The 13,372-nt window shown below is 47.1% G+C and overlaps 1 protein-coding gene across 2 annotated transcripts in view; it reads right to left on the reverse strand.

Annotated features, from left to right (window-relative positions):
* Positions 1-12,750, reverse strand: part of Nol10 (nucleolar protein 10) — an 83,709-nt gene extending 70,959 nt beyond the window's left edge. Inside the window, exons 1-8 of one of the 2 annotated variants that reach the window (XM_052745838.1) lie at positions 12,577-12,696; positions 11,876-12,073; positions 10,193-10,238; positions 9,070-9,168; positions 5,934-6,011; positions 3,781-3,818; positions 2,422-2,558; positions 1,553-1,618 (exon numbers count right to left, since the gene is read on the reverse strand). In XM_052745838.1, coding sequence (XP_052601798.1) covers positions 1,553-1,618; positions 2,422-2,558; positions 3,781-3,818; positions 5,934-6,011; positions 9,070-9,130 — 380 coding nt within the window. In that variant the 5' untranslated portion in view covers positions 9,131-9,168; positions 10,193-10,238; positions 11,876-12,073; positions 12,577-12,696. Of the gene's footprint in view, positions 1-1,552; positions 1,619-2,421; positions 2,559-3,780; positions 3,819-5,933; positions 6,012-9,069; positions 9,169-10,192; positions 10,239-11,875; positions 12,074-12,576 lie in introns of both variants that reach the window. The other variant, XM_052745837.1, reaches the window with a different exon arrangement.
* Between the last annotated feature and the right edge of the window lie 622 nt (positions 12,751-13,372).

Consider the following 13,372-nt stretch of genomic DNA (forward strand, 5'->3'; position numbering starts at 1 on the left):
TAGGTCAGGGAAGAGGTACCCACAAACCTTCCAAGTCTGTGGCCCACCCAAATGCCGTGCACAGAAACATGCAGGCTCTCATCTACATGGAATGCATCCAGGCATGGGTGAGTTAAGGGCTTGGCTCACAGTCACCAGAGCCCCCGCTACCCAGGGTGACACTACCTGCTGGATGGCAGACAGGAGAGGCCCTCCCTCTGAAATACTATTCCACCACGGAAAGAAAGGCCCTTCTATTTCCTCCAAGGCAATGCCACATTCTTAAGAACACAGGTCATCACTATGGCAATCTCAAGACCTGGAGGACAAACAAAGCCTCATTTTCTTACTCACTGAAGTGAATTTTGACCTACCTCAATGGGTTATTGTGAGGATTAAATTAAAGAACAAAATGTTCAACTGTGTCCAGAGTATAAAGGATACGTAATAAATAACAGAGGTTATGAACAAGAAATCAAGCAGCTGAAGAGCAGATAACTTTTTTTTATTATGCAATCATGTATTATGAAGTTACATTTTTTTTTAATTAAAAGTATTTTAAGCCAGCGCAGAATAAAACCATCTTGCCAGCTTGACAGTTTTACCTCTCCATGCTCTCCTCTCAGAAGCCTCTCACAGAGACAAGGTAAAGTTAGTTCTGCAAGGACAGATGGAGTCCAGCTTCCAAGTCTGCCTAGCTGCAGGGCCCTGGGCAGGCCACCTATCCCGGTGGGGCAGGCAACCCCCGGGCAGGCCACCTATCCCAATGGGGCAGGAGGCCCCTGGGCAGGCCATCTATCCCGGTGAGGCAGCAGAGCCCCTGGACAGGCCACCTATCCCGGTGAGGCAGGAGGCCCCCGGGCAGGCCACCTATCCCGGTGAGGCAGGAGGCCCCCGGGCAGGCCACCTATCCCAGTGGGGCAGGAGGCCGCTGGGCAGGCCACCTATCCCAGTGCATGAAGACAGAATAGACCCTGCCAGAACCAGCTGTCACTGGAGGCTGAATTCAAAAAATAAAAATACCACAAAACAAAGCATGAATGAAAACTTACTACTACAAGTAAAAATAATAAACTGCATTTTAAAAAGTCAGTCAGAAGTTTTGTTGTTGTTATATTAAGACAGAGTTTCTCTATATAGCCCTGGCTAGCCTGAAACTTGCTATGCAGACCAGGCTGGCCTTGAACTGAGAGATCTACCCAATTCTGCCTCCTGAGTGCTGGGATTAAACTACAAGTCTTTTTGCATGAGAACTTCAACTTCTAAGGAATCGTCTGGTCTTCTCAGCAAATCTTTTTGTTTAACAACAACAAAAACCCTGACTCCTTCATTGATTTATCTGCTCAGCAGCAAACCTAGGGCCTGGTGTAGACCACATACACAGATGGACTGATGGCATCAGGAACAGAGAAGACACTGAACTGAATCAGAACTGCAGCTCAGAACACAGTTAATGATACCCTATCAACTGGGGCCCAGGATGCTGTGAGTGTAACTAGGTCATCTGATGGCATGAGCCTCTGGCGCCATCTCCTGGACAAAGTCAATGCAGCCATAGGGCTGAAGTACTCACGCGGCGTCCGTTTGCAGAGGGTTCAGGTACCGCCCTTGTTCTAAGTTTAATCTATACACTTCAGAGCTGCAAGGAACAGAGAATCTGGTGAACTACACGCGGCGTTTTCCTGTGAGTAAATACAAACTTCAGAAGCACATGCAAAGCTGTCACCCATGAGCCATTACTTCTCTCTGAAAAGCTGATAAGAACTTATTCTAAACAGATTCACTTTGTTCAAGAATTTGCCAAGTCCTGGTAGTTAAGAGCTGAGACGTGCAGGAACCCAAGTTCAGTTCCCGGCACCCTCCAGACCATTCACAACCATCTGTCAGTCCAGTTCCAGGGGCTCTTCCTCCACAGCTCAGCACTGGGGTTGCTAGCCTGCCCTAACATGCCGGGTTTTCATATCACAGTTGGGTCCTGCACTCAGCTCCCCATGCTTGCACAGAAAGGACTTCACTCACTGAGCCACGTGCCCAACCCCCAAACAAGTCTACAACTATACATGACATTCATGACAAAATACTGGACAAGCTTAGAGCAGGAACTATAAACTCAGGAGGTCTTGTAAACCCCAGCAACAGGGCCACCCTGTGAGGCTTGTGTGGGTTCTGGCTTAAACACTCGACACAGGCATAGTTTCAAGTTAGGTCTTTAAAAAGGATCTTAGTAGAACAGCGGTGCTAAAGCATTACCGTGATACCACCTACCGAAGACTATGCATCAGCACGTAAACTACTGGGTTGTTTTTTCTAAGACTGATTCCCTGTCACAGTAATGACACATCACTTTCCCTACGAAGAACACGTGAGTAGATAAAGGCTACAAACAATCCGAGTGAAGCTAGCGGTGGGGGAGGTGAGAAGGAGAAAAATACTGATTGATACCTCGCACCAACGAAGTACAAGTCGCAGGACGGGTAGTGGTAAGAGAAGTCTCTGCCGAACTTAGGAATTCTGGTTTTGTAGTAAAAACCTGATTGTGAATGAAATTCAATGTATCTGTCGTTATGTAAGAAGACGATCTGAAAAGAAAACAATCAAAGTTAGTTTGCTTAACTTTCAGCATCACTAAAACTACCAAGCAAGAAACTCTCATCTCTCCCCCTCCTCACGCTCTGTACACATACACAGACCTGTGTGCACACACTCAGTTAGCACACTACAGAGTGTGTCTGAGAAGTCTGCATGGTGTTTAAATGCAAATCTATCAATAATAGAGAAAATAAGTTATAAACTTGCCATACTCCAAGCCAGGATAAACGGCTGCTGCAGCTGAAAGGTAATCTGTACCTCATAGTGGGAGGAGCTGAGCCAGCGGGAAAAGCCATGAAATTCAACTGTGAGTTCAACTCTTCCAAGATGACATTTGACATGAAAAAAGTTACTGTGTGATCTGCTGAACTGGTTTTAACTGGTGAATAACTAAAGGGCACCATGGCACTTTATATCACTTCCATTTTAAATTAAGTGAGGGCTTCCCTGACAATTTGGAAGTACTGAAATGACCATAAGAACTGAAAGATGGAGCTGGGCGGTGGTGGCGCATGTCTTTATTCCCAGCACTCGGGAGAAAAAAAAAAAAAGAACCAGAAGACGGAGAAATAAATGGCAATAGGAAAAGGGGAGAAGAAGTCTATTCAACTGCACTCAGAACTGTACCAGAGCACACCGCAAGCTCTCGCTGTATTATGAGACCTGAAACACCCAATGGCTTCCTTATCTTGTATAAATAAGGAGATGAAGGCAAGCTGGCAAACATGCCTAGGCTAACGTCAAGGATCAGAACCACAGATGGAGACCATGAGACGCCTGGCAAAGGGCACCTGTTACCAGTTCCTTAGAAAAAAGGCCAGGCCCCGTGGTGCCAAGAACCAAGTACATTAGTTGATCAAAGGCTCTTTCCCAATGTTGTTTTAAAAGATACTACACATCATACAAGCACCTGACCAAAAATCAATATAAAACGATAAATTATCTATTACTACACAGTGATTAATTCAACACTGGGACTATAACAGAATTATTTGTTAGAAAAGTAAGTTCCAGGGCTGGAGCGACGGCTCGTCAGTTAAGAACACTTGCTGCTCTTGCAGAGGTCCTGAGTTCAGATCCCAGCACTCACGCAGCAGCTGACAACCACCCGGGGATCTGATGCCCTCTTCTGGCATCCAAGGGCAACTGCACACAAGTGGTACACACTCACATAGACACACAGACATACAAATAAGGATAGAAAGTAAATACCTTTGAATAGTCATCAGATAAAATCTCAAAGGTGACAACTGAAAAATAACAGAAAAAGAAATCACAATTATCGACCGATGTTCTAACAAAAATACAAGCTTCTTGCAAGGATTCTAACTAGTTTTAACTGTGAATAACTTTACACAAATACATTAAAAGAAGAAAATTCCCACTAGATTTTTTTTTATAGAACTAAAGAAAATTTACAAACTATGATTCCTAAAAAATTTTGCCACTGCCTTGCTGAGACGTTCTAAATAGTTTTTAAGACTTTCAAATATAAATGAAAGAGCATCCTTTAGAACACTGCTTTAAAAAAGAATACCAGGCTGGGAAGACATATGCTGGTTCATGCCTTGGGAAGCAGAAGAAGGAGGATCTCTGTGAGTTTGAGGCCAGCCTGGTCTACATAAAGAGTTCCCAATCAGCCATGGCTACAGGGAGAAGCCATGTCTCAAAACAAAAAGAAAAAGAGGCAACAGTAGCTTTTGCTTATACAAAGTTTATCTCCAAACAAAAATAAAGTTATGAATGGCACACAAAGTTCCTACTATTCTCCAGAAGCAAATGGTAGACTTGGATGATCTGCTGGTAATTCTACACAACACTGTATCTGTTAGTGTGGTGGACTAGATGATCTGCTGGTAATTCTACATAACACTGTATCCATTAGTGTGGTGGAGTAGATGATCTGATAATTCTACACAACACTGTATCCATTAGTGTGGTGGACTAGATGATCTGATAATTCTACACAACACTGTATCCATTAGCATCATTCCCCTTGATCCTAAACACCAGACTCACTGATAAAAGTAAAACTGTGCCATTCTAACTTGCTTTCTGGGTTAGAAAGAATTCTGGGGGCTGGAGAGATGGCTCAGAGGTTAAGAGCACTGACTGTTCTTCCAGAGGTCCTAAGTTCAATTCCCAGCACCCACATGGTGGCTCACAACCATCTGTAATGAGATCTGGTGCCCTCTTCTGGCCTGCAGGTATATATGCAGACAGAACACTGTATACATAAGAAATAAATAAATCTTTAAAAAATAAAAAAAACTCTGTAGTGACCGCTGTGACCTTTACAGGGTGCAGTGTCCCCTGGTGAGTACGGGTGGGGCTTGAGAGTTACTGAGACACTGCTCCCAGGGGTTACGCTGTGCAGTATGACAACGGGGAGTATCTGTCTAATCACATGTCTAGTCACATGACTCTTAACAGAAGAGGTCTCTCGGGTCCAGGGATAGCGCTTCCTGGGTAAGAGCACTTCTTGCTCTTCCAAAGAAGCCAGATCCAAGTCCCAACACCCACATGCAGCTCCCAGCCATCTATAACTCCAGTCCCAGCACCCACATGCAGATTACAGCCATCTATAACTCCAGTCCCAGCACCCACATGCAGCTCCCAGCCATCTATAACTCCAGTCCCAGCACCCACATGCAGCTCCCAGCCATCTATAACTCCAGTCCCAGTACCCACATGCAGAGTTCAGCCATCTATAACTCCAGTCCCAGCACCCACATGCAGAGTTCAGCCATCTATAACTCCAGTCCCAGTACCCACATGCAGAGTTCAGCCATCTATAACTTCAGCCCCAGCACCCACACACTGCTCCCAGCCATGTATAACTCCAGTCCCAGCACCCACATGCAGCTCCCAGCCATCTATAACTCCAGTCCCAGTAGATCAGATGCCCTCTTCTGTCCTCCTATGGTATCAGGCACATGCATGGTGCACAGATAAATATGCAGGCAGACCCATACACATAAGGTAAAATAATGAGGCTAAAAAGAAAGATCTAAAGGACGTCTCCAGCTAGAGCAGAGCCCTGGCAGCCTCTCTAAATTAAACGGAGCCCAGCTGAGAACCAGCAAGGAGACCCCACCATCCAGTTCCACAGCCACAACAGGCTGAGTGAGTCTGGAAGCAGACTTCTGAAGAGCTTAAAGAGCCCACCCGGCCAACCCACTGAGGGTAGCCCTGTGCAGAGCCGAGGGCCCAGCCAGTGTGGGCTACAGTCTGGTAAGTGCAGCATCATATCTAACTACTTCATCTCCAGCAACCAAAACCTATTACACACCCACTCCCATTTCAAAGAGCAGCGTGACAGACAAATATAAAAAGCTGTCTGAGTTCACAGTTAAGCCTCTTACCTTCTGAATCCAAGCACCTTTCAAACTTCAAGGATAACTGATAGGTATCATAACACCGAACCCGAGGTTTATAAGTTCCTATAAAAAAATAATAAATTAACGTGATGCAAAACCTAAGGATACACTCTTCATAGTCACACCCCACAGAACTGCTGCGTGTCCTTTCTGCCTGAGGTGAGATAGCTCTCACAAATCAAAGAAAGAGCTTTAACAGCAGCCCCACACAAGCATCCCAAAGGGAACAACAAGCCACAGAGAATGAAGTAGACTCCTAATAACCCAGTAAAAGTAGACAGAAACAACCAAACAGCTTGCCATGACAACACAAAAGATGAAAAAGATGCCTGATATTTGTGCCAGTGAAAGTTAGATTGCTCATAAACAAACTGAAAGAACCTGCCTGATAATCTCCAGTACCTGTAAGGTACGGGATGGAAAATCACTTTGAAACTGTACTTCAACTTACACAAATTGAGGACTACAGAAGGCCGGCCACAAGCGTACCAGCGGTGGGAATACGTTCCCTGTGACTGTCACACAAATGAAATCCACTGACAGATCAATACTTAAACAGAGCGGCAAACCCGCCCAGGAAACATGAAGCACACGGAGATGAGCGGAGCTACAGTGCCAATAACAGATTCCCAAAGTGTGCTGGACAGCTGGTTCTCTCCCTCCATCACGTGGGTTCTAGGATCGAACTCAGGCTGCCAGACTTGGCAGCAAGCACCTGTACCTGCTGAGCCACCTCAGCCGCCCCTAAGACCGATTACAAAAAGAAATGAGTTCAGAGAGCAGAGGTGAGGACTGCAACACAGTGCATATGCTCCCAACTCAGTATGGCTAAAGGATGCGGCACGGGAATGGTGGGGAGACAAGTACAGATACCAACCATCTCTAACGTGCAATGTGGGGATGCTCACATCTTATGTCATAGTCCTCTACACTGTGTGCATTTGTACGGAATGCATTCCGTACAAATGCACCATGCTTGCAATGAGGAAAAACAAAGATCAATTTCTAAAAGCAAAATATGACATTATGTGGGGGTGGGGGGTGGGGGATGGGTCCTGTTTTCTAGCATCCATCAAGACCTGGATTTCATTTAAAAAGAAAACTCTAAAACCCAAAAAATATACCTACCACGGGGATGTATGCCTTTTATCCCAGCAGTTAGGAGGCTAAGGCAGAGGGCACATGAGCTCTGGGCCAGAGAGGACATCCTGTCTCCCAAAGAATAACAGCCACTCCACAGCAGAGAAGCACGCAGACATTGGGCCCACTGTTGGACGATGACTGTGTGTGATGGGCCTTAGGAAAAACTATTAACATACGCAGGGCCTTTGCCCCCGCTGGGTTTGAGCTTGTATTTCCTTTGTATTTCCGCACTGTCTACAGGGTTCACTGGCATTATCTTGACTCTCAGGACAAAGAAATGTGGCAAACACACACTTGTATAAAATCAGCTCCTGTGCCCCCGCTGTCAGCCCTGTGCCCCAGGAAAGTCTGACAAGGACACTGAGGACAGACTTGCAGATGGAGACATCAGTCACTAGAGCACTTGCACATGCTCACAAAGCACTGCGTTTGATCCCCAGCACTGGCGGGAAGGGAAGGAGCAGGTTGGAATCGGGCCTGATTCTGAACTGAAGGCTACTTCGCTCTGTGACAGGTCCACAGTCCACACATCCCCTGGACTGACTTCCTTGGCTAGTCCATTTCCCCAACTAGACCACAGCACCTCCAAGGACAAATTCTATCCACCTTGTTTCAGCCGCAAGTCCAAGGCCAGAGACAGAGATGGAGACAGCGGCAGAGCCGAGGATGAAAGGCCGGGCTCTACTGAAGGGAGCGGACAGCGAGCGGCTCCCTGAGCCTGTTCTCCACAGTTCCAAGGAAAGGGCCAGAGGGAGGCGCCGAGAAGGACTCCGCACCCAACCGCACTGTCCAGTCACAGCTACTAGCTGTGGATAGAGCTATTCATGAACAGTCATTAAAACCCAACCTTCGGTTCTGAGACTCACTCTAAATGCTCACACACTCTTGATGAAGACAGTCTTTTTAGGATAAACAAAAACCCAGGGTTCTAAGTAAGAAAGCAATTAATCTTGTCAGGAGTAGAGAATGATTTCATAAAAGAAAGTGCAACTTGACATTAAACCTCTCTGAGCAGGCGGCGGCGGCGGCGGCGGCAGCGCACACCTTTAATCCCAGCACTCGGGAGGCAGCAGCGAGTAGTTAGTTCTCTGTGAGTTTGAGGCCAGCCTGGGCTACCCAGCCAGGGCTACAGAGTGAGAACCTGTCAAAAAACAAAACAAACCCCTCTCTCTCACTAAATCTATACCCCAGAGCACTGGCACCATCTTTTAATGTCTCTAGATCCAGAAGACCAAGACCTAAATTAAAGGTCTAAGTCCCTTCTATCCCTCAATAACTCTGTCCAAACAGCTCAGATCTTCTCAACCCTCCTACCTAGTTTCTCAAAATAGAAGCTCACAGTTAAGAGACCGGCTGCTCTTCCAAAGGACCACGGTTCGGTTCTCAGCCCTCACATGATGGCTCCCAACTATGCATAACAGTTCTGGGATCCAAAGCAGAAGGGGTACACACTTACGTACATACAGGCAAATACTCATACACAAAAAATAAAAACAATAAATCGAGAAAACCCAGAGGCTTAGAGCTGTGGCTAGTGCGTGTGCTGAGAGACAGCACAACGGGCCTGGCTGGTGTGTACGAAGCTGTTCAAAGGGAGCAAAGCCTGGTGTGAGGGCACAGGCCTGTGTCTCAGCACCCGGAAGTGGAGGGGAGGCGGAAGACTGTGAGTCTCAGGCCAGACTAGAATATTTAGAGAGCCCCAAAATCGAAAACTAAAACATAAAAATAAAAAAGCTTCAATCTGTGACCTACTCTGAAAACTCATTTAAAAAATATATATGCATTGATAGATAAACACAGTAAACTATTCACGGCAGAATCTAGGTCGCAGTTAAAAAGGTGCTCATTTAAGCATTTCTGTGTCTCTGAAAATGTTTATAATGAAACGCTGGGGTAAAAAAGGAGAGTAACCCTTCTTTCTCACTAGAGCACTTCCTGTTACGGAGCACATGCACACTGAACCCACAAAGATGCTTACCTGTTGCTAAAATATACTGCCCATCTTTTGACACCTTGATAGTGGTACACACAGTAGGCATTTCAAAATCCTGAATAAGTTCAATTCTCCTACGGACATCTACAAAGAGAGAAGGGGAAAAACTAGTTCAGTGTGGGCATCGGGGAGGAAAGAGCATGCCAGAGAGGCACAGCTACGCAAGCAGCAGCATACAACCCGAAGGCTCCCAGCCGTGAGAACGACCCCAACACAGCCCACCCAGCTTTCTTCTTAGCTCCTCCCTGCTGACAGTTTGGATCTGAAATGCCGCCAAAGGCCCAAGCTCGCCAAAGTCTGGTTCCTGGGTCCATGGTTTAATTGGGAGGTGGTAAAACTTTTGAGCCATGGACCCAGTGAGGTCTTAGTCGCTGGAGTCATGCCCTCAAAGGAGACGACAGGACACTTGTTGGCCCCATCTCCTCTCGTTCCCTGTTTAGTGAGCAGTCCGAGCTTCCATCACAAGCTCCCCCCACCACGAGCTGCCTCACCGCAGGCCCCCAAACAACAAAACCAGCGGCACGTGGACAGAAAGCTCCAGACCGCTCCTTGTTCTGAGTTGTCGGCCTCAGGTACTCTGGGATAATAACGGAAAGCTAGCATAGTATGTGTTTTTTTTTTTTTTATGTGATTGTCTTGCTGGTGGTGTGGACCTCAGTCTCACCCCCCTTTCAAGCTAACGCGTTAGCCTCTCCTGGTTTCATAGATGGCATCCAGGCTCCTGGGACAGAGACACAGCACAGATGACCCGACCCGAAGCATCAGCGTGTTTGTCCCACTTGCCCCTGGAGTCCCTTGGGAGGGCTTCAGCGTGGCTTGGATGAGGCGTGCACACAGGGGGCCTGCGTTTCAGGGAGGAGCCCAGGTGGGAAGCCCACTGTTTGCTAGCAGGCGGTAAACAGGCCTGGCCTTCTGTGACTCCTCAGCTGCCAGGAACCCTGAGACACGGCTCAGGTGAAAGTGGCTAGGTGTTTGCAGGACTGCCACACGAAACGAGATGCGCAGGAAAGCAAGGGCCAAGGAGGACGGCCTTTCCCACAGTTCTGTGACTGCGTTCTTCCTAGTGTGTCAGAACCTTTATGTCAGTTGGAGCACCAGGAATACTCACCGACATCCTTCTTCTGCAGGGCTCTTTTCTTCCTGTCAGAAAGCCACTAGGAGAAAACAGACACCGCCATGTAAAACACACTTGAATTGTTTTCATTTTAGAAAACTCAAGCTTACAGGAACAATAAAACGGAAAGTGAGACTATTCTTTTTTTTTTTTTTTTTTTTGAGACAGGGTTTCTCTGTGTAGCTCTGGCTGTCCTGGATCTCACTCTGTAGACCAGGTTGGCCTCCAACTCACAAAGATCCGCCTGCCTCTGCCCGAGTGCTAGGATTAAAGGCATGTGCCACCACCACCACCACCACCACCACCACCACCATCACTGCCGGCTCAGAAAGTGAGACTATTCTATAATCTTAACTCCATGATAGCATTATTTTCTGGATTTTTAAAAATACATTTACATATACTAAACAAAATTTTTTTGGACAGCTGTTTTACAAAGCATTTTAAAAAAGAATAAAACTAGTCCATCTAAACTAAGAGATCACAGAAGCGCTCAATGATGGGTTTTAGTTTCTATATGGAGCGAGCGCCACTCCCCATGTATGCATGTACATGTTTCTGTGTGTTGAGACAGTCACACTGTGTAGCTCTGTACCCCAGACGGAACACAAACTCACAATCTTCCTGTCTCAGCCTCCCACACACAGGGATTAGAAATGTGTCCCTTTGCCAACCGAAATATATTTCTTACAAAGAATAAGAGCAGACCTACGACTGGCCTAACAGCCAGCCCTGGATAAGAAGGGTTGTTTTTCAGTGACACAGTCGCCGAAAGCAGATTTGGTTCTACAGGCAGCAGGGGATGAACAGCAATGAGGAAGCCCTTGTCAATTATAGTGGCACTGAGTGGGTGGGTCTCTACCGGGGCAGGTTCTGCTCCCCAGATGGCTTATGGCAATTCTTAAAGATTTCGTCTGGCATCCCACTGGTAGATGTAACCCTGAGATCTAGTGGGTATGGGCCAGGGATGCTGCAAACGTCCTATAAAACATCACTAACAACAAGGAACTGTCCAGCTCAAAATGTCAACACATTCAAAGTTAAGAGCCCCAAAGAAATGAAAGGAAAAAAAAAATCTGGGGGGCTGGAGTTCAATTCCCAGAAATCACGTGGTGGCTCATAACCATCTGTAATGAGATCTGGTGCCCTCCTCTGTATACATAATAAACAAATCTTTAAAAAAAAAAATCTGGCCGGGCGGTGGTGACGCACACCTTTAATCCCAGCACTCGGGAGGCAGAGCCAGGCGGATCTCTATGAGTTTGAGGCCAGCCTGGTCTAAAGAGCTAGTCCAGGACAGGCTCCAAAGCTACAGAGAAACCTTGTATCGGAAAAACCAAAAACCAAAAAAAAAAAAAAAAAAAAAAAAAAAAAAAAAAAAAAAAAAAAAAAAAAAAAAAATCTGTCACTTCTAAAAGGGAAAAACAAAACCAATGTACTATTCTTACTAGACAGCAGAATAATCTTTAGAAGAAGTTACTAATGACACTGGGTGGTGGCACACGCCTTTAATCACAGCACTCTGGAGGCAGAGGCAGGCAGATTTCTGTGAGTTCGAGGCCAGCCTGGTCTATAAAGCGAATTCCAGGACAGCTAGGCCTGTTACAGAGAGACATTCTGTCTCAGAAAAATAAAAAAAATTAAAAAAAAAAAAAGTCTCTAGACATGCAAGCTCACCTCTCAAGACCTTAAGTATACACTAAGGCATTGTGTACATCAGGATGGCACTTTGAAGAGACTAGGGATGGGCCAGAGTTCCTTCCCTCTCTGCAGTAAGTTGCTACTCTGTGACTATATTGTTCCGACTGTATTTCAGGCAATGATGTTTCAATTAGAGGACATAGTTTCTAGACGTCAGCATGTTTTCACATGAACCTAATACAAGCAGAACAAAAGTGCTGTCTTACGGTTTCTATGCTGTGATAAAAACACCATGACCAAAGCAATCTGAGGAGGAAAGAATTTATTTCTGCTACAGTTCCACATCACGGTCCACCACTGGGGGACGTCAGGGCAGAAACTCCAACAGGGCAGGAACCTAGAGTCAGGAGCTGATGCAGAGGCCATGAAAGGGTGCTGCTTACTGGCTTGTTCCTCGTCGCTTGCTCCGTCTGCTTCCTTACAGAACCCAGGACCACCAGCCCAGGGGTGCCACCACCCACCATGGGCTGGGCCCTCCTCCATCAATCACTAATTAAGAAAATACCTTACAGCTGGATCTTACGGAGGCATTTTCTCAACTGAGGTTCCCTCCTTTCGGATAACTCGGGCTTGTGTGAAGCTGACATAAAACCAGGCAGCAGGCAGCCATTGGTAAATTAAAGATCTATTAGGGCAGTGAGAGGGGCGGCGACGGCGACGAAGGGATGAGGACTCACCTCGGGGAGGGACTTGCCGCAGCTAAGGCTGTAAATCTTCACCTCGTTGAGGCTCGAGACCTGCATGGCGGCGGGGAGCAGCCGGGACCCGGCAAGCAGTCAGAGCTCGCGGGCCACCGGAGTCCTCCAGCGCCCGAATCCCAGGCGCACCGGGGCAGCGTGCGGGGACTGGCGCGGGCTGATGACGCGCTTCCGGACGCCGCCGGAAGTGCGCGCTCACTTGGACTCCCGGTGGGGGCTGAGATGCTGATGGAGAGCTGAGTCTGTCTGGAGAGGCGTGCAAGTGGCTCTAGGGGCGGAAAAACACTAAAAGGAAAAGGAAAAGTGTACGAGGAAGCATGAGGCGAGGGAGTAAGTTTGAATCTGATGGCATGTGAGACAAGTATGTGATGACAGCTCTTCCCATGTATGGGACGGTCGTCAGTTGCGTTGCTCTTTCAGCACGGGCTGCCTCTGTTGTCCGGATCTGAGGACTTGGGACGGCGTTATTACCGAAGAGGCTGACTGCTAGCCAGGGCCCTCTCCAGCCTGTCTCTGTGTCCTCTTCCCGCTAAACAATACTATGCAAAGAGGAATCTGGGAAAGAGAGAACGGTTAAGTAATGCTTTCTCCAAAGTCCAGTGAAACCACCACCAAATCTTCTGGCTCCCCCTGAGAACCTTTGGTTAAAAGTAGGCACGTGAGCTCTCATCCTCAAGGTCCCTCAGGTCTACATCTCGGCGAGGGCGGGTTCTTTTCATCTTCATGTGTCTTTGGGCCGCGGCTTACTAGGACCTGTTGGCTTTGAGAGGACTCG

This window comes from Peromyscus californicus, unplaced genomic scaffold, assembly GCF_007827085.1.
Source record: "Peromyscus californicus insignis strain IS unplaced genomic scaffold, ASM782708v3 Scaffold_1__1_contigs__length_55948999, whole genome shotgun sequence".
NCBI lineage: Eukaryota > Metazoa > Chordata > Mammalia > Rodentia > Cricetidae > Peromyscus > Peromyscus californicus.